Genomic DNA, 19,176 nt, shown 5'->3' on the forward strand with positions numbered 1-19,176 from the left:
ATTCCTTATAAAATGGAATTTAACATACTCGTTCAAGATTGACCAAAGTTTATTTAGAGATGCCCAACTCCATGCTTGCCTTTAAATTTATGGAATGTGTTGAACTGTCAAATATGCTTAGATTCCCAGCATTAACTGGAGCTAGATTTTCAGAAAGTAGCACACAATTGGAACAGATGTCAAAAACCTTTTTTTAGAAAAGTATATATTCTAGGAAAACATTTTTCTCAACAGCCTATGTGACTCATGGGATATTCTGCAACACACAGGATGGAGAATTCAATTATAGTGCCAATGCATGGCTGCCCAGATACATGTCAAAAGTGTCAGTATGAAAGGGAATCATTACAAAAAGGAATGAGGATGAGCGGTTCCTCCGGCAATTCTAACGGTCAACAGGAATTGAGTGACTATAACAGAAGAATAAACCTAAGAAATGTCTGGGATATAGTTTTCTAGAGGTGACTTAAAATACCGTAAGCTGCCATGAATGGAATAACAAAGGTGTTCAATATTACACGTGACACACTAGGTTTGGAAGGACAAGATGGTGATACTGATCAGGCAAAGGGAATTGCAGTAATAACAAAAAGCTTCAACTCGATCCTTAATGTTTTAATCACAGACTAATTGCACTATTGGACAGTAAATGCATGCTCACAATGTGTTCAGTGGATTAGTTGAAATGATATCTGGATTCTTTATATAAGGACCAAATAAGATGAGAGCTGCGTCTGCTTCAGGTTTGTGGACGGCAGCATGCTGACTGCACTAAAAATGAATGGTGATACTTGGTCACAAAGGTGAGGTAAACCACTTTAAGGCACAGATGTACTGTCACGTGAAATACCTTTTACTGTTGAGCAGACCATTATAACAAAGGCTCAACTAAACTACACATGGATGTGACAAGGCAATTCTTTTTGAGAAGTTAGTGGATTTACAGTTTCAGCAATCTGGACATTACGTATTTCTCTAACAAGATCTGATTTCATATATTACAATATTAAGTGCTCCTAAGTTAAGAAGCTGGTATTAGCATCAGCAGAGATGAGTTTTGTGGATAAAAAGGCCAATTGTCTTAAAACCACTTTCACAGTTGGTCCATCCATTCTCTCAAGATTAAAAATTTTAATAAAGAATGCAGGAGGAAGGGATAATGAGTACACTATGCTTTAGAAAAGATCAGCAATATGTGAGATCTATGTCAAAATATGTAGGAACAACATAATGGCCCACAGTGAGACTCCATTAACAAGATACTGTAAGTTGTAGCAATGGACTTTGAAGATGTAGGATAAGGGGGAACAAAATACTTTCAACTTGCTCTTGGTAAATAATAACTACATTTAGTCAGTCTACAAAGATATAGTAAAGAGAAATGACAGTGACAATGGACAAGGTAATGGAGAAATGAATAGGAGACATGACTAGGGGAAGTGGTGAAATTCCTATTTGTTGGGAGTGGGTGTGATGTTGGACTGCAGTCCATTTCGGTTCATTTTGGGAAGAAACCCAAAAATTCCTTTGGTACTGAGTGATTATTTACCATCGTTCGAAGTGGCTACAATTACCACCACATTTTTCCAAGCACTTGAATGCTGAACATGCGGGAGAAGAGGGTTAGGGCTGAGGTTTCGGAGAAAATTCAGCAAGCCTTTTGGCATCATATAAGACCATCAGAAACAAGTTTTAATCCATCTTCTATTACAAAATAGAAAGGCCAACAGATTGGAATAATCTGGGTAAGGTTAGAGGTAGTGATTGGAAAACTGTAATTTTACACTGTGGCTATTCACCTGTTAGGGTACCTTCCTTGAGATTAATTTGCACCAATTACAGAAACTGAACAAGCCATTGGAAGTGCTGAGGCACCGTGCACCTCATTTAAACATCTATTGTTTAGTTATGAGGAGTAGATGTGGCAGATGAAACGCTGATGAAGATGTATGCTGCAAAGGATAACAATGACATTTGGCTTCAAAGTAACACACATACATGGTTCATATAAACATATACACAGTGGCTGGGCAGCACAGTGGCTCAGTGGTTAGCACTATTGCCTCACAACCCCAGAGACCCATATTTGATTCTATCCTTGTGTGGACTGACCCTGGGGAATGCAGGGTAAAAGGAATGGGGTGGGATTGCTGGGTCTGCGTCAAATCTTTTTCAGAGGGTCAGTGCAGACTTGCAGGGCTGAATGGCCTATTTCTACAATGTAGGGATTCTGTGATTCTATGCCAGAAGTGGCAGAAGCCTGGGTTTGACTCCACCCTCCGGTGATCATCTGTGTGGAGTTTGCACATTCTCCCAGAATCTGCATGGGTTTCCTCTGGGTGCTCCAGTTTCCTCCCACAGTCCAAAGATATGCAGGTAAGGTGGATTAGCCATGCTAAATTGCCCATAGTGTTCAAGGATGTGTCGTTAGGTGGGTTATAGGGAGATGAGTCTGGATGGGATGTTCTGAGAGTCTGTGTGGATTTGTTGGGCTGACGGGCCTGTTTCCGCACTGTTTGGATTCTGTAAAAAAAAGAATGAAGCTAATCCTTTTTAGTGATGCTCTCCATTGTCATTCTTTCAGGTAGCTTTTTGAGGGGAGCAGGGTTTTTCATATTCTTGGTGGGAAAGAAAAGCAATTTTTTATTCTGTTAAAATAAAACAAAGAACTGTGGATATTGAAAATCTGAACAAAAAACAAATTGCTAGATGTTGTCCTTTGGCACTAGAGAACCTGTATCCATGGGTGCTTTGATTATATGATAGAGGAGAAGGTATTGGTTTTGAGAACTTGTTCTGTCAGCACTCTGCAGTGTGTATCAGGGGCACCTTGTGGTGACTGAGGGAATTGCAGAAACAGTCTTGCTTCGTTACCTCACATACCCGTATTGACAATATCCTGACTGTACTTGTAGCAAAGGGGCAATGCAGCCAGCTATCGCTAGCTTTCTGCCAAAGCCAATTGGTAACAAGCTGTTAAAAACGGGTCAGACAACCACTGCAGAGGGAACGAACAAGTCAGTGTTAGTAGGAACTGCAGATGCTGGAGAATCTGAGACAAGGTGTAGAGCTGGATGAACACAGCAGGCCAAGCTGCAGAAGGGTCTAGGCCTGAAACGTCAGCCTTCCTGCTCCTCTGATGCTTTTTGGCCTGCTGTGTTCATCCAGCTCTGCACCTTATTATCTCAGGTTAATGACGCTTCATGAGATTCGATGATGAGTAGTCACATTAAATTCTTTTATTCCCTACAGGTTTTCCCAGCTATTTCTATTATTGTTATCAAATACAGGGATCTATGTGAAAATTCTTTTGACCATATCAGAACAAATTATTTCTGCCTTTTATTTGATTATTTAATGCAATGTGTGCTATTTTAGACACTTTTTAAATTCGATCACGGGATGGTGGGTATCGCTGGCTGGTCAGCATTTGTTGCCTGTTCCTAGTTGCTTTTGATAAGGTAGTGGTGAGCTGCCTTGTAGATAGACCCATAATGCTGTTATTGATGGGATTTCCAGCATTTTGTCTGAGCGACACTGAAGAAACCTTCTGTTTATCTTCTGTTCTAATGGCCATTCAGCAGAGTTCAGAGAACGAGAAGGAAAAATTAGCCAAGACTTTGTTGCAAGTTTAGAGTGCATTTATTTGACTGGGAACAGAGCTGGTGTGTGGAATAAATATCCAGCTTTTAAAATTGGGAAGAACAGATAATGTAGAGTCAGGCATATTATTCAACTTGAATTGTAAGCATAAAAGAAAAAGGAGGTAAGTACTGTGCAATATTAAGTGGCATTATGCAAAACTGAAATTAGAAAGACACTTTGTGGATGTATCAATTAGACTCATAGTAAAAGCAATTATCACATTATCAATCAACACCTTTTTAAGAGGAACTGAATGAAGATGTCGATAAGAATAGTATGCAAGAATATAAGGATAAGGATCTCTAAAGATAATGTGGAGACCTTGTGGTACAATAGTAGTGACCCTACTTCAAGATCAAAAGCTCTGGATTCAAGAGCCATGCCATGACTTGTTGGTATTGGAAGTGTGTTTGTGTTGTGGCCAGATTAAATGTCAGCCTGTAAATCCTTCCAATAAGCCTGATGGAAGGTGTTAAGAGCAGGAGAGCTTCCTGGTCAGCTGTCCTGCAGAAGACAATGGTAAATCACTAGTACATTGCCAACCGTGTCTACCAATTCCATGAAAGCCTAAATCAATCCCAGAAACATGGAAGGGCGAGGAGAGATGAGAAACACAGTTTGAAACATCATGGCTCCTGAGATGTTGGATTTATGGAAATGTCACAAGTAGAATGCATAATCTAGAGGGTGAGGTTAAAACATTTTCACGTTTTGATTGATTTATTTTTCTTAAGGCAGGATGAATGTTTACATTCCTCCACAAGATTGAATGAGTGACATACCCGTTCAGAGTCCTGGTGGGCTGAATGGTGCTTTCTCATTTGTTGCTTTTCTTTCCTCATTTCCATTTGTTGAAGTAGAGTGGCTATGGTTCACACTCAACCACTACTGACTGAATGTGTATTTGTGTATTTAAATCTGAATTGTACAGTCACACACGTTTTCATTCAGCACCACACCTGCGGTGACTGGGTGCAGCAGAAAGCAGCAATGTCAGAATGGCTGTTCTAATCACTCCTGTTTTGTTTCTGTTTTGATCCTTCTAGGCCAGTCTGCGAAGAAATAGAGCAGAGAGTGACAATGATGAAAATGAATCAAGCTGTGAGCAGCATTGCAGGTCTTGCAGCCCACCTGCTCAGCAAGGGCCCAGGGTGATGCCGTCTATAAATAACAAAGGGGAAGGGTAAGCAGAGATTTTTCATTGCGTTGAAACTCTGTTTCCTGTACAAATGTCTGGAGTGTTTTAAGCTCCTCTGTTCTCTCACTAATGTCCTGAGCCAAGCAACTGAGAAAGCTGGAACAGGATTTGCTCCCAACATCACTCTGTATCTTCTTGATACATCAGTAGGGACTGACTGTTGCTCATGTTTTCCTCCTTCTTATAAATACTCTTTATTGAAATGGGATCCTTTGCTAAACGTACAAATTGTCTGGGTTTGGACAACTTCAGGGACTCAGTATATTGTACAAAGCCAATCCATGTGTGTTACAATTTCATTTTGAACTTCCAGCTATCTTTCTCTGTATGCTGCATAAGATTGTGACAAATTTTGGAATTTGCATTCCTCCATTTAGGTCAGATGAAATGCCTCCTGCATGGTTACAGGAACTAAAATCAAAGAAAAGACTGAGTCAGCATCAACCAGACAGGGTAAGATGTAATGAACTGCTGTGAGCTTGTATTCATCAAAGTGTGATCCCTGTCTGACACTTTGCTGTTTGGTACAGTTAAAAATGCCATGAAGTTTTGGTCAGTTCCAGGAAATGAGTCTAATGATAGATTGTTGAATAACACCTAGCTACTTCTGGAGTAAAATATAGAGTGAAAGAGCAGCAACGTAATTGTGTGAAGGGAGAGGTAGGAGTAGCTACAACTGCAGCCAAATTCAGGTGGGATAAGCAGCAATATCCATTTGATGTAACCAATCTGGCTCACACCATAAATGGCAGGAAGAAACAAAAAATACCAGGTGACAACAAAAAGAAAGTCAGTGCTTTGACCATTTGTCCAGAGCTGATAAGCTACGGACATCTCTTCCAGAGGGCACAGTGGAGGACAGCAGAAAGAGGGGTCTTTCTAGGGTGGAGTTGGATGATGGATGTTATGGAGCAATTGCAGATAAAGTAGTGTATGATAAGATAAATGAGGATGATACACCATGATCGTAGATTTTGTGGCAGGCATAGCTACAAGCAGGGCAGGACAAAACTGTGTGTTGGCTACTTGCTCTGGGGTAGCAGGTGATTTGCAAAGTTGAAACAGGGTCGATGTGTTAATCAAACCAAATTTGTCCACAACATCATAAATCCTTTTTATGGTGTTAGTTTGGACTAAGCTATACGGGTGGATGAGATATTTAATGGAGCAGATCGAAGACTTGAAAAAGAAATCACAACCTCATGAATGCTTGCAAAAGAGTATCTGTGACCATCCTTCATTGTTGATCATCATCACACACAGGAAAAGCAGTGATGACCAGAACAAATGTGCAACATGAATTGAATTTCTAAATGTAGAGAGTTTTCCAGTTTTGCAAGATAAATCTCAGAAAAAACAATGCATTCGGAAAGGAATAATTAAGATTCCAGTGTAGTACAGTACAGGATGTTCTTCAAAAAAATGGCTAAAGAACATTTTGAACAGAATGGTATGTCCTGTCTAAAATTGGACCTTTCACTTCCAAAGCGTGAGGACCATTTGTTTTACATCAGATTTTAACTTGATGAGAATCTTCCATCAATATAAACTCCTGGTGCTGCTTCATTGTCTGTCTGATTTGTGCATGCATCAAATTTGCAGATGCACACAGAGCACAGTGACAACACCAAAGTGAACCAATCCACAAATACATGACTCATGAGTTACTAATACAATGAAAAATTATACACCACAATCTATTAAAATCTGCCAAAATAAGTCACACAGTCGAAACAAAACCGCAGGGAATTACGCAAACACGATTCCAATATTGTCAGTGTCTTTCAGTCAGTGTATTGGGATAGGGAAGGCATTAGCATTGGACATTGTGCTCCTGCTCCGAGGCCAGCAGTCACCTGTCTGAAAGCTTTTGAGAGGGACGCCACAATCCGAAGTTGATTTGACTGTCTGCTAGGTACACCAGCCTCGTTTTGGAGAAACATATGACACTTGTGCTTTGCTGCTGTGTTAATCCCATGGCCCACCAAACAGGATCATATCAGAATGTGAACAAGTGACCCATGGGGGACAGAATACTGGTCTCCAGGAAGACAGAAAGAAGGCTGGAGCTCTCAGCTGACTAATGGATGCATTAGCTGTGCCTTCTGACTGATTGAAGTGTGATTGTATACTTGTTATAAGGGTGTCCTTTTTGAGTGATGCAAATGGCAGGGAGTGAATATCCCTTGTTTGAGAGAGTCTTCCTTCCATCACTGAAATTATTGGTTTATTTTGTTTTGCAGAAGAATGAATGAATAAACCTCGAGGAAAATGAGTCTGATACGAGCCTTAACTGTTCACCAACTTTAAAAAGAAAAAAAAACGTGCTGCTGCTGTCGCTTCCTGCCTCGCTGCCTGCATGGTGCCTTCCCATAGTAATTTGTGAATAGGCTGCTTAAAAGTTCATACATGAAATAGAATAATGCTATATTTTGTCAGATGCGAGGGTTCATTGCCTGAAACCCTAAGAAATGTCACTTTAAAAAGAAATAACAAATAATAAATAATAAAGAAAAGTCAAATGGCTGTGATTGAGCTGGGTGCTCTCCACAGTGCTTCAGTTACATGGGTAGTATGTGTGGAAAGAATGTGACCCAGGAAGTTCAGTCGTACATGGCTACTCACCTGCTGAAACTACAACTATTCAGGAAATCCTTGGATAGTGTGCTGATGTAATGAACCAAATGCTTTGGAAAGAAATTCACCACCTACCTGACTAGGACTATCCTCCATTGTTGACTTTTTTTTGAGAACTGCTGAGGTTTTGGTGCTAGTGGAATAAAACAAAAGAAGGCTCTAAAAATCAATTCCTTACTTTACTGTGTTTGCATCATCTTTTCAGGTGATCCTGTTTCATAATATTGATGGTGAGCTCCATACAATGGTACATTTTTATATCATTTGTGTCCATTGGATGCCATGTATGGAGCAGTGTATGTGTGCACCAGGACAGTAAGTATTAAACCACCTTTCCTATCCCCCTTAGTGCAGTGGGAATTGATTTCTAGAGTCTTTATTTCATTCACTCCTCTTCAACTCTTGTTAAGAAGAACGAGACAGTGTGTGTCTGTTTTTATAAAATGTAAACAAAAGAACAAAGTGTTGACCACCATGACAGGAATGCAAGCATGACTGACTGGTATGTCTCAATTTGATTGGCTAGACATAGAAAAATCTTTGCAAAGTACTTGTATCATTGGCAGAAACCCTTTTTTTTGTTGAATACTGATTTTTCACAAGAAACATTCACCTGTGTTTTATGAATTATTGAAACTATTGCCAACCTGCTAGGTAGGCAAAATGCCTTGTTAAAATATTGTGCTTCTGCTCAATATATAGAGAAATATTTCTTTTCTTTTTTGTTTCCTTCAGATGCAGGGAGAAAAGCAATAACCTGTTAAAACTTAGTAACTGCACAAGTGGTGTAAATATTTGTACTTTTGGTTTGCCTTTGTAAACAAGTAGTAAATCTGGCAAGGAAAAGACTGGCTTGATACCTGAAAATGTGGCTGACTGGAGCTCCAACCCCATTCTAACCATTCCTATGAGACAGTGACTATACCTCTAAAATCTAGGGTGAACAGATATCTATTGTTTTTACTGAATGGTTTCGTTTTTGGCTAGTCTGGCCATTGTCCAGTAATGGATGGCTTTGCATTAGCTGTTTTGACTTCTAGTCCAGTTAGCATGGACCATGCTTATTTCTTTTCTCATCTACAGCCGTCTTTGATCGATTTTGAGTTGCAAAATTCAGATTTGTTTTGATATTTCCCATCCATCCCTCAACAGCGCAGAATCTCTAAACGGGAGAAAGGAAATCAATTCACGAGTTGATATCTTCCCACCCCATCCCGTACCCCAAACACATGATGCTGTCACACCGTGAATGCTGACATCATCCAGTGTGCGATTTATGTCACTTGACCTGCAACACAACCTGCATCTGGCACCGACCATTGAAGACATTAGGGCAATATTTGACAATACCAGACAATTGGCCAACAGCCCCATCATTCATTGGGATAAAATATTAGACAGGGGGTCAACCAACTCAATCTCCTCCCAAGTGCCAATATTGGCTGAAGCTGGGGAATGGGTTACCTACCTGTCCCCCAACCATGTTGTACCATGGGTAGATTCACAGAAAAGGCAGATAATAGGAAATTGCAGGATTAAAACAAAGACTGTAGAGTAACAGTTAGAGGTCTGGCACTAGGTCAACCTTTTTATCCTTTATTGCAGACCTTGGAATAATTTGCTCCTTCATATTATACTACTATAGCAAATAGGAAAAAAAAGGAAGTGACTATGTCATTGGTGCATCCTGCACTTACCCTCTTCCTATCTGTCTTTTTATTCTACTAAATAAAATGGAGTTGCAACGTGATAAAAGCATATCTTAGATATTACTGTTGATGCATACATTTAATAACTGAGGGATTTCCCTGAATCCATTTAATAAAAGTCCTGCACGCAATTAATGAATTGTTGGAGAGAAGGAAGCTTGTGGCATTAATGCAATGTAAAAGGAATACTGAATTACTAGGAATGACTTTAGTCCTTCAGTAGCTTAATCGGGTCAAGCTTCAGTCACCACCACCTTTTATCCGGTGATGAGCTGCCATAGATCTTGTGCCACGTGTTTACATTCCTATCATTCTATAAAGGAAACTTTAATGATTTCTGTATCATTACTGTGGTAAAGAGCTGGGTTTTCTTTCTCAATTTTCAGATAATGCACTGAAATGAGACTGAACTCCTGAGAGAAAGTCTGGATGTTGTATATTTTTTATGGTGAAACATTCAGAATAAAGCTTTACGGAGTGTAAAATTCCTATGATTTTGGCCAATGTACATACTTAACCTTCCACACTGAGATTGTTAAGTGCCTGTCTTTATACTCACTTTGCTCAAGTTTTTAAGATTGGTTTCTAGTTATTTAGCCAATTCAAAATGTAGCCCATTGGAAGAAACCAGCTGATGACTTCTTGCTGATGAAGAAGGCTAATATAGCAAACCTTTCCAATCTACACCAATCTGATTAGATATAAAATTAATGTCATTCTGTATTTGCCACCTGACAATAACCATTGGAGATAATGGGAACTGCAGATGCTGGAGATTCCAAGATAATAAAATGTGAGGCTGGATGAACACAGCAGGCATCTGATGCTGCTTGGCCTGCTGTGTTCATCCAGCCTCACATTTTATTATCCTGACAATAACCATTGGTTGTTTTTACTAAAATGAAACTTTTGTTATTGTATCATTGCTAAAATAAAAGCATTCCAAATGCGCCCCACTAAATGATGGGAAACCTAATATTGACAAGTTACTGTACTTAGATTACTTTAAGATGTTTCAACTCATGTGTCCACTTTGTTTATTGATTGGATTGGAAGATGCAATACAAACTCTCTAGCATTTCACTGTTTCTTGGGTTTTTAAAAAAAGTTATTTAAAGATCAAGTACTAACCATGTTGCCATCCTCTTTGGACCTACTGATGTGTAATTATGGGCTTGAGTTTCCTCAGAGTTTTGGATTTCTACTAAATCAGGAGGTTATCGAGTTCTTTGTTAAGGGTAACATCTGGGTAATTGCTAATGTTGCACAAGTCTCTCTAAATCTTTATTCTGAATGTAAATTTTATGAGAATTACAACAAAGTATGTGGTATTTTGTATTTTAAAAGATCAATGATGGTGAATGTGATACCTGTAATTTCAAAATCTTTTTTTTTGTATTTTAGTTTTACAATCTGATCAAAGTTTATTCATTGTGTATAAATGAGTCCTTTGTTATGATTAATGGATAACGGGCTGTGGAATTCTTTTCTTTCCACCAACAAAACTTCTCACTGTTTCAACCCATTGCACTCTTCGGTTAGTTGCTGCGTTGCAAGTAAAATTTAGCCTTTTAATTTAATTCATTAGTCTAGCACCTGCCACTTTGGAACAGTGATATTTAGAGTTGAATGAGCCAAGCATGATTAGTCTAAAATAGATACCAACACGCATGGTCAATTTTCAATAACCTCTCAAAGAACTAAATAATCTGAGTTATTTACCCCTGTTTGAAGGTATACATGTAAATTTGTGCCAGATTATATATTTGAGTTAGGTCTGATTATTTACAATAGTAAAATCAAACATTAAGCTCAAATTCTTTGAATTAGTGCAATTCCTCAGTCCTTTCTGGTACTGGCACTTGGCTCCAGTTTTTTCTTTATTGTAGTGTCCTGAATCTTAATCCTTGTTATAGGTCTTACCTGGCTAATAGGGTTAGTTGATGGTGTGTCCTCAGGCTGCAAACAGTGTTGTTCTCACATTGTTTACCAGACAGTGTTCTTAACTCTGTAAACTGCTTTTCAACTCTGTGTGTGAAAAGTCTGAAGGATTTAATTTGTCCTAACGTTCTTAAAAAAAGACATTGGAAGCTCCCAATGGGGTCTGTCACCTTCTGGCTGCCTTGAAGATCTTTATAATTACCTTTTACTGTAGGAACTATCCCCTTGTATATCACTGATTACTCAGCATCATTGGTATAACATTTCTCTGCAGATATAGAACATTACAGCACAGTACAGGCCCTTCAGCCCTCGATGTTGTGCTGACCTGTCATACCGTTCTCAAGCCCATCTAACCTACACTATATTCTTATTATTAATTATTAATCACCTAGTCTGTCTAATAATTTCTAGAACTTCATGCACTTTCTAGCCCTCATCCAAATCATGTTTTATATCATGTGCAGGCAAGATTAATTATTTTTATTCTTTGAGTGTAGATACAATGTAGTCCTCTAAGACATCATCTTACATAGATCACTTAGAAAACCATTCAAACAAAAACAGAAATTGCAGGAGAAACTCAGCATCTGTTTACAGAGAATCAAAGTTCATGTTCCAGTTCTGGAAATGTTGACGAGAATTAAGAAAAATGTGTTTGTCTCCAAGATGCTGCCAGACCTGCTGCGTTTCTCTAGCAGTTTGTTTTTTTTTCATTTCGGATCTCCAGCATCCATTGTTCATTCTTTTAATTAAGTTGACTGACTTGGCAATGGAATTAATCATTTCAACAGCATCTGCCTCAAACTTCCAAAACGTTTGGTGAGAACTGTCATCATCACACCTTCAGGACCATTGACTCAAAAGACCTAGGTAACCATTAGTATCTATTACACTGTTTGCTTCCAGTTCAAATGTGAGTAGGGTAGACACAGACATAGGTCATTTTAGCCTTCATCAAGTGAAACAGAAACCATTCCTCCTCAAAAAGCAATTAAAATTGAGAATGTGCTCAAACAGGTGGATAATCCACTGCAGCGGTTAACCCTCCCCATTTCACCAAGTGGTATAGTTGGAAATTCTCCTTTTGACTTTGTGCTGTGATGACCTGAGTTTAGAGATGCTGAAGACAGGCAACTCAAGTCACTCTGAAAAGAAGGAACATAAGATGTGAGGTCAAGGAAAAGCCATTTATCTATTCGGCTCATAGAAAAATAAAGTTCTGTAAATGTTTGGAAATCTGAAATAAAAACAGAAAATACTGGAAACAATCAGCAGCTCTGGCAGCATCTGTGGACAGAGAATCAAATTTAATGTTCCAGGCCTATTTCTGTTCATCAGGATTAAGTAAAATGACAACTGTAACAGATTTTAAGTAAGTGAAAGGGCATGGGGCTTTATGGTGGAGAGAAAAATATGAAGCACCGATAGGAAGGCAGAGGAAATTAAATGTCAAACGTATCGATGGTGTAAGGCCAAATGGAGGAGAGATGGGGCCAGCAATGAAGCAAAAAGGGTGTTTTGAAAAAGTTGTGAATAGCAGAGTTATGAACAGCAGCTGTCTACCCTCCCTCTTACACTGTTTTAAAGCTAGTTACATAGAAATGTGAAAGATTTATCGCACTAAAGGAGGTCATTCAGTCCATCTCTAACTCGGATGTATGCTGGCCCATCTGTAATATTGGGCAGAATTTCACCAGTTCCCGTGTAATGAGAACAGAGCCACATTGGAATGACTCTGCAGCAATGGCAACTTCAGCAGCCTGATCTGTCAGACAGAAATGGACAGTTAATTTGAAGTATTTACGAGCCAATTATGTGCAGTTTTCCTGGATGGTTTGCATTTTAGCAGGGGTAGAGTGGTCTCGTGCCAGTCTGGGGATTGTTGCTATCGACAAATGATGTCCTGCAGTCCCACCTTTACAGCTGGACAGGTTTCCTTTCACTTCTCCAGGTTCTGCAAGATAGAATAAGACAAAACATATTTAATGTGCACCCTTTAGAGCATGCCTGAAGATGGAGGTGCCCTGGTGTTTCCATTGCTGCCTCAACCACAGCTGTTTTGTTGAACAATGTTTGCTGACCCCTCTCATTGGGCCAGCAATGTGGATGGTCTACCCACCATTCACAGCTGGCCCCCTGCCCCATTTTGTGACTGTTTGCCTCCACCTGACAATATTGAGAGAATGGAGAATGTGGAAGAGGACCTGTCTCCCACTGAATTTTCCAGACTGACAAAAACAAATGAGACTTTTGTTAAGGTAGTCAAAGTCTTGCACATTCGTTCATTTCTGTCTCGTGATGCCATACATGCTGATTATTCCCAGCACTTTCTGTTTATATTTCTGATTTCCAGAATGCATTGTATTTTCTTTTGTATGAAGGCCTTCTTTTTACTGTTTCAACTCACCCATCCTAGCTTCTAGTGCAATGTGACTGCACCCTATGCCTACGATACAGGGGAGGAACAAAGTGTTAATAAGGCATGCTATCACATCACTTGGTACAGATTGCTCAGTTTATTCTGTTTTATTGGCTTTGCATGCACAAAACTTATGAATTTGGTCTTTCATGATAGATGCTATAATTCAGTTCTATAATGGCCAAATCATAGGAGTGGGACAATATTACTCCTGAAGCTGGTTTGAGATTGTAGTCATAAAACAAAATCTTGTGTTATGTCAAATTGTACATAGAGTTGTAAATTGTCTGCATTTTTTTAGGGATCAATACACACTTTTGAAATGACAAAGCTTTTCAATTTATCAACACTTTATACAAATCACTGGATGGAGAAATGTCAGTTTCCTCCTGACTATTTCTGGGCATGTTTGCAGTTAAGACTAAAATTGTGATGTATTTGCATTTCCCTAAATAAGGATGACTCAACTTCAGAAGAAATAAGAACAGGAAATCAAACTAATTTCTCACAATGGTAAAAAATGTCTCAGTTCTTTATATAATATGTTGCAGGGTCCCTCTAGTCAAACAACAGTTGTGTTCATTTCGAATGAAAGTTTGTCATCTTTTGGGAAAGAAGAATAACCATTTCGACTATTGTTGGAAAATTAACTTTTAAATGTTTTACACCAAAACACAGCTAATATAAATTTAAAACTTACGAGTATTTAGACCTCCTTGGTATAATCAAATGTCAGGTATTTGCTGCAAAATGTTAAATACGTATGCAAGTAGAAGCTTTCACTCTGAAAGATTTTGCTGAAGTACAAAAACATTCTTTTATTCATTCACAGGATGTGGGTGTCACTGCCTAGGCCAGCGTTTGTTGCCCATATCTAATTGCCCAGAGGGCAGTTAAGAGTCAACTACATTGCTGTGACTTTTTTTTCTTGTCATAAAATTGTGAAATCAAAAGTAAAGAGAGGGCGTTTAAAAAAAATCACTATCTAAAATAGATTATAAAAGCCTGAATATATATCCACAAGACACCCATTGGTATATCAAACTAATGAACAGCATGATAAACCAGCTCAAGACCAAATTCCAATAGAATGTGGATGTTACTAGTGAGAGTTGATCTTTGTGGAATTCTGAGCCTTAAACATTGGTCAATATCAGTATCTAAACTAAAATATCATGAACAGCAACATGCCAAAAATAGATAAATTTTGATGGTGAAAGCAGAAGGTAAAGATTAATGTTGAATATATGCATGGGAACTCACCTACCAGCAAAATTTTTTAGATGTGTGCACTGCTGGCATTTATTTTGCATCCCTCACTCAACTGGAACTGAGTGGCTTGCTAGAACAGATAAGCATCAACCATTATTGCTGTGGGTCTGGAGTCATGTCTAGGACAGACCATGTAAGGGCCTCCCCTGAAGGACATTCATGAAACATATGACTCTTAATGACAAATTGCCTATTTCTGTACCACAATAATTCTGTGATTTTCATTAAACAATTTAATGGGCACCATAATTGACTGTAGCTTTACAATATGGATTTGTTAATTTTTGAATTTGCAGTTGCCATAGCAGGATTTGACATCCTGTCCCTAGAGCTTTAGTCTGGAGTTCCTGGTGTACCAGTCCAGGAATATTACCTACATGCAGTCTCCTGACCCCCTGAATGTTTTAAAGCAAAGTGTTATCACTAACGCCTTGCCTCCGATCTACCATACAGTTTTCTGAGTGAGATGCTATTTAAGTTTGAACGATCTGAATTACCAACAAATATCAAAAATAAATAGAGGTGAAAGACAAGAACTGTAATTTGGGTTGAATGATGGCTGTTTTGAAAGGTGAGTCTGCCTGTTATGGAGCATAATTATACAAAATCTCTTGCCTTTTGATGTCTCATTCAGGTGGCTTTTTATTCATGTATGGGCCTCGATGGTCAATGATCACAGACATTTCCTCGCTAGGAATCATTGTAGCAGAGCATTAAACTACCTTTGTCCAATTCTGTATATGTATACTTCCAGCAAATGTTGTTGGATAGCTGTTACAAATGGAAACTCTATTTCCCTCCTGGACTTAATGACACAACCGCTAACTTGGCTCGATCAGTCCAATCCAGAGATCAAATTTCTGAGCTCACTGATCCCTGGGGGTCAGCTAATCGTTGGTTTAAAGCCAGAGTATTGAGAGGCTGGAATTTGATTTACATAACTTGGTATGGATAATATCAGGAGCAGATGTCTGTTTTATTCTTTCATGGGTTGTGGCCATCACTTGAAAAGCCAGCATTTGTTGCCTATCCTAATCACTCTTGAAATAACTAGGCCGTTCCAGAGAGCATTTCAGTGCCAACCAAATTGCAATATGACAGGAGCCATCCAGTAAGGATGGTGGATTTCTTTCTTTAAAAAGGCATTAGTGAACCAGTTTTTCTTGCAGTCAATGATAGTCTCAATGATGGTAACCATGAAACTATATTCCAGATGTCTTAATTGAATTTAAATTCCAGCAGCTGCTTGGCGGGATTTACATTGTCATTACACCCTTGTGTTCCACTTCCAAAACATCAGGTATGTGGGTATGATTACACATCAATCAATGTTTCTCAGGCTTGGATATATGATAGACCAGGCAGATGCATCTAAAATTGAATTTTTAATTTTGAGTGCCATAATTAAGTTTTCATCTGGTGATCGTAGCAATTTTTTTTTTCCAATGTACACTGGATGAGCTGCTTCCTGTGTTAGCCCCATCACTGCAATTCTTGACTGGAATGAGCATAGTCAATAATTGTGTTCCAAACTGACATTTATTCATGGTTCATTTTGTATCAGAGTTTGACAGCGAATGTGAGTGGGAGATGTTTGAGCTGGGGGAGGTGTTACTAGTCTCTAGTGTTAGATTGGCCGGTTCCATTTCAAAGCACTGTATTTTCTAAATGCACAGAAGGTGCACTGATAATGCAAACTGGTATTTTAAATGCTTTTATCTGGAGAGACAACTAGTGCAGCAGATACTAGCCATCTTAAACTTTGTGTTCAAAAATAAAGCTTTTGGAGGAAGTAGTGTCAGAGCTTTTCCTCTAATCAATATGCACTGAAAATTGGACCCCACATAACATCTGATATCAAATTATCCCTGTTTATATGTAATTCACTTGAAGCCTTAAAACTAGGGAATACACCCTTTCCCTTTATCCATTAGCATATGTGTGAATATGGGAAGTTTAATCATTCAAATTTTGGAGTGTTTTGAATAAATTTGAAGGAACTAACATAACCTACAAAACTTGTCAAAACAATATTATATCTCATTATACAAGACCCAATGCTTGGATTTTGAATATAGAGTAGCAGGAACAGTCAACTGTAATTGCTGACTGCGTCATACTGCATCCAAACCAAGGAGCTCATTGGAATAGTGGCATCATGTTGATGTTTTGGAGATAATTCTATGTATTCTACCAGCAGACAAATGAGATAACAGCAGATTTTCTTTTTCAAAAAAAAGTTCTATAATTTTGGATCATTTTCAAAATGACACTCAGTATATGGGAGACAATTATCTGTCTTGGTGTCTATTTGACAGTCTTTTGAAATGTATTTAAAAAGCCTTGATCCACTTCCATTAGAAAAGAATCACAGCACAAACTTATTTACAATTCTGAATGAGATGTAGATGTCAATGATCTATGATGTACAAAAAGGCCCAGCTTGAGTTTTAGTCACCATTTTAGCTGTGTGCAGTTAGTAACAGTTACTGATTTTCCCTACCCCTACCTGACAGGAGAAAGAGCTTGTTTGGTTTGTACATGGAACACATTTAACGCTTTGTGTTTAGAAGATGTGGCTTAAATGATGGTTTATCTTTTCCTGATTCTTGTTCCTGACAGCCTTATCAGGCTGTGTAAATACAGATCACAGTAAGATTAATATATTGTGGTATAAATTTTTTTGTACTACTTAGTTTCATATGTAATAAAAAAAGTTTATTCTGACCTCCTGCCTCCTGTGTCCTTCAGAAAATGTCTTTCTTTTAATGTGAATACAAAAAAAAATCAGGATTCACTAATGTCTAACTGTTTAACGGAATAAACTGCATCTGATTAGGGTCTTGTGACTCCAGCTTTAACTGTGCAAGAGTGGTCAGTAATTAGAATAGGATTGCTCTTGTAATCAAAAGAAAATAATAATATTCATTGCCAGGAATGTCATTAAACCATTTTTAAAAAATTCATCCATCAATAATAACCCTAAAACCTTTGCATTTCCATATCCAAATGTTTTTCTGAAGTTTCCAGAGCTTTTTCCTCTACTGATTTATTGTTCTCCTGATTAGATAGCTTTATTATCTGCATGTTGAGCCAATTGTCTTATTTATGAAGTGTATGGAACTTATAGTGAAGGGACCCTTTTGAGACAGCAACTATAATGTGACAGAATTCACTCTGCAGGTTGGAATCAGATGTACTGGTATTACAACTGAGTGAAGATAACTACAAAGACATGAGGGAGAAGCTGGCTTGATTGGAAGGGGAGTTTACCAGGGGAGATGGTGGAGCAACAATGGCAGGAGTGTCTGTGGATAATTTAGGAGGCACAACAGAGATTCATCCCAAGAAAGAAGAAAGTCGGAGGAGGCAACTACGGCTGATGAGGTAGGTCTGGGACAGCACAAAATAAAAATCATACAATTTGCTGAAGATTATTGGGAAGCAGAGGAGGGAAGCCTTTAACACCCATGAGAGAGCAACTGGAGAAGCAATAGAGAGAGAGAGAGATAATGGGAACTGCAGATGCTGGAGATTCCAAGATAATAAAATGTGAGGCTGGATGAACACAGCAGGCCAAGCAGCATCTCAGGAGCACAAAAGCTGACGTTTCGGGCCTAGACCCTTCATCAGAGAGGGGGATGGGGGGAGGGAACTGGAATAAATAGGGAGAGAGGGGGAGGCGGACCGAAGATGGAGAGCAAAGAAGATAGGTGGAGAGGGTGTAGGTGGGGAGGTAGGGAGGGGATAGGTCAGTCCAGGGAAGACGGACAGGTCAAGGAGGTGGGATGAGGTTAGTAGGTAGCTGGGGGTGCGGCTGGGGGTGGGAGGAAGGGATGGGTGAGAGGAAGAACCGGTTAGGGAGGCAGAGACAGGTTGGACTGGTTTTGGGATGCAGTGGGTGGGGGGGAAGAGCTGGGCTGGTTGTGTGGTGCAGTGGGGGGAGGGGATGAACTGGGATCCACTATTCAATAAATAGAGAGATGTAGTTTGAGTAAGGTAGCTAGTAATGTAAAAGAAAATTGCAAGAGTTTTTGAATGTATAAAAGGTAAGGGGGAGGCAAGAATAGGTATTGGACTGCTGGAAAATGTGGTTGGGAAAGTAGTAATGGGGAACAAAGCAATGGCAGAGGAAGTGAATAGGTACTTTGCATCAGTCTTCATGGTGAAAGAGACCAGTACGATACCAGAACTTCAAGAAAGTCAAGGAGCTGAAGTGAGTGGAGTGGCCATCACTAAGGAGAAGGTGCGTCTGAACATGGATAAATCACCCAGACTGGATGGGTTATATCCCAAGCTTCTGAAGAAGATAGCTGAGAACCTTTGGAGGCATTAGTGGTGATCTTTCAGGA

General features: G+C 39.1%; 1 protein-coding gene across 3 annotated transcripts in view; it reads left to right on the forward strand.

Annotated features, from left to right (window-relative positions):
- LOC125464051 (uncharacterized) overlaps positions 1–10,000 on the forward strand; it is a 192,504-nt gene extending 182,504 nt beyond the window's left edge. For all 3 annotated transcript variants that reach the window (XM_048556040.2, XM_048556041.2, XM_059655000.1), the window contains exons 10-12: positions 4,692–4,828; positions 5,221–5,296; positions 7,087–10,000. In XM_048556040.2, the coding sequence (XP_048411997.2) occupies positions 4,692–4,828; positions 5,221–5,296; positions 7,087–7,098 (225 nt within the window). In that variant the 3' untranslated portion in view covers positions 7,099–10,000. The remainder of the gene's footprint in view (positions 1–4,691; positions 4,829–5,220; positions 5,297–7,086) is intronic.
- Positions 10,001–19,176: the final 9,176 nt, after the last annotated feature.

The sequence above is a fragment of the Stegostoma tigrinum genome, chromosome 26, assembly GCF_030684315.1.
Source record: "Stegostoma tigrinum isolate sSteTig4 chromosome 26, sSteTig4.hap1, whole genome shotgun sequence".
NCBI lineage: Eukaryota > Metazoa > Chordata > Chondrichthyes > Orectolobiformes > Stegostomatidae > Stegostoma > Stegostoma tigrinum.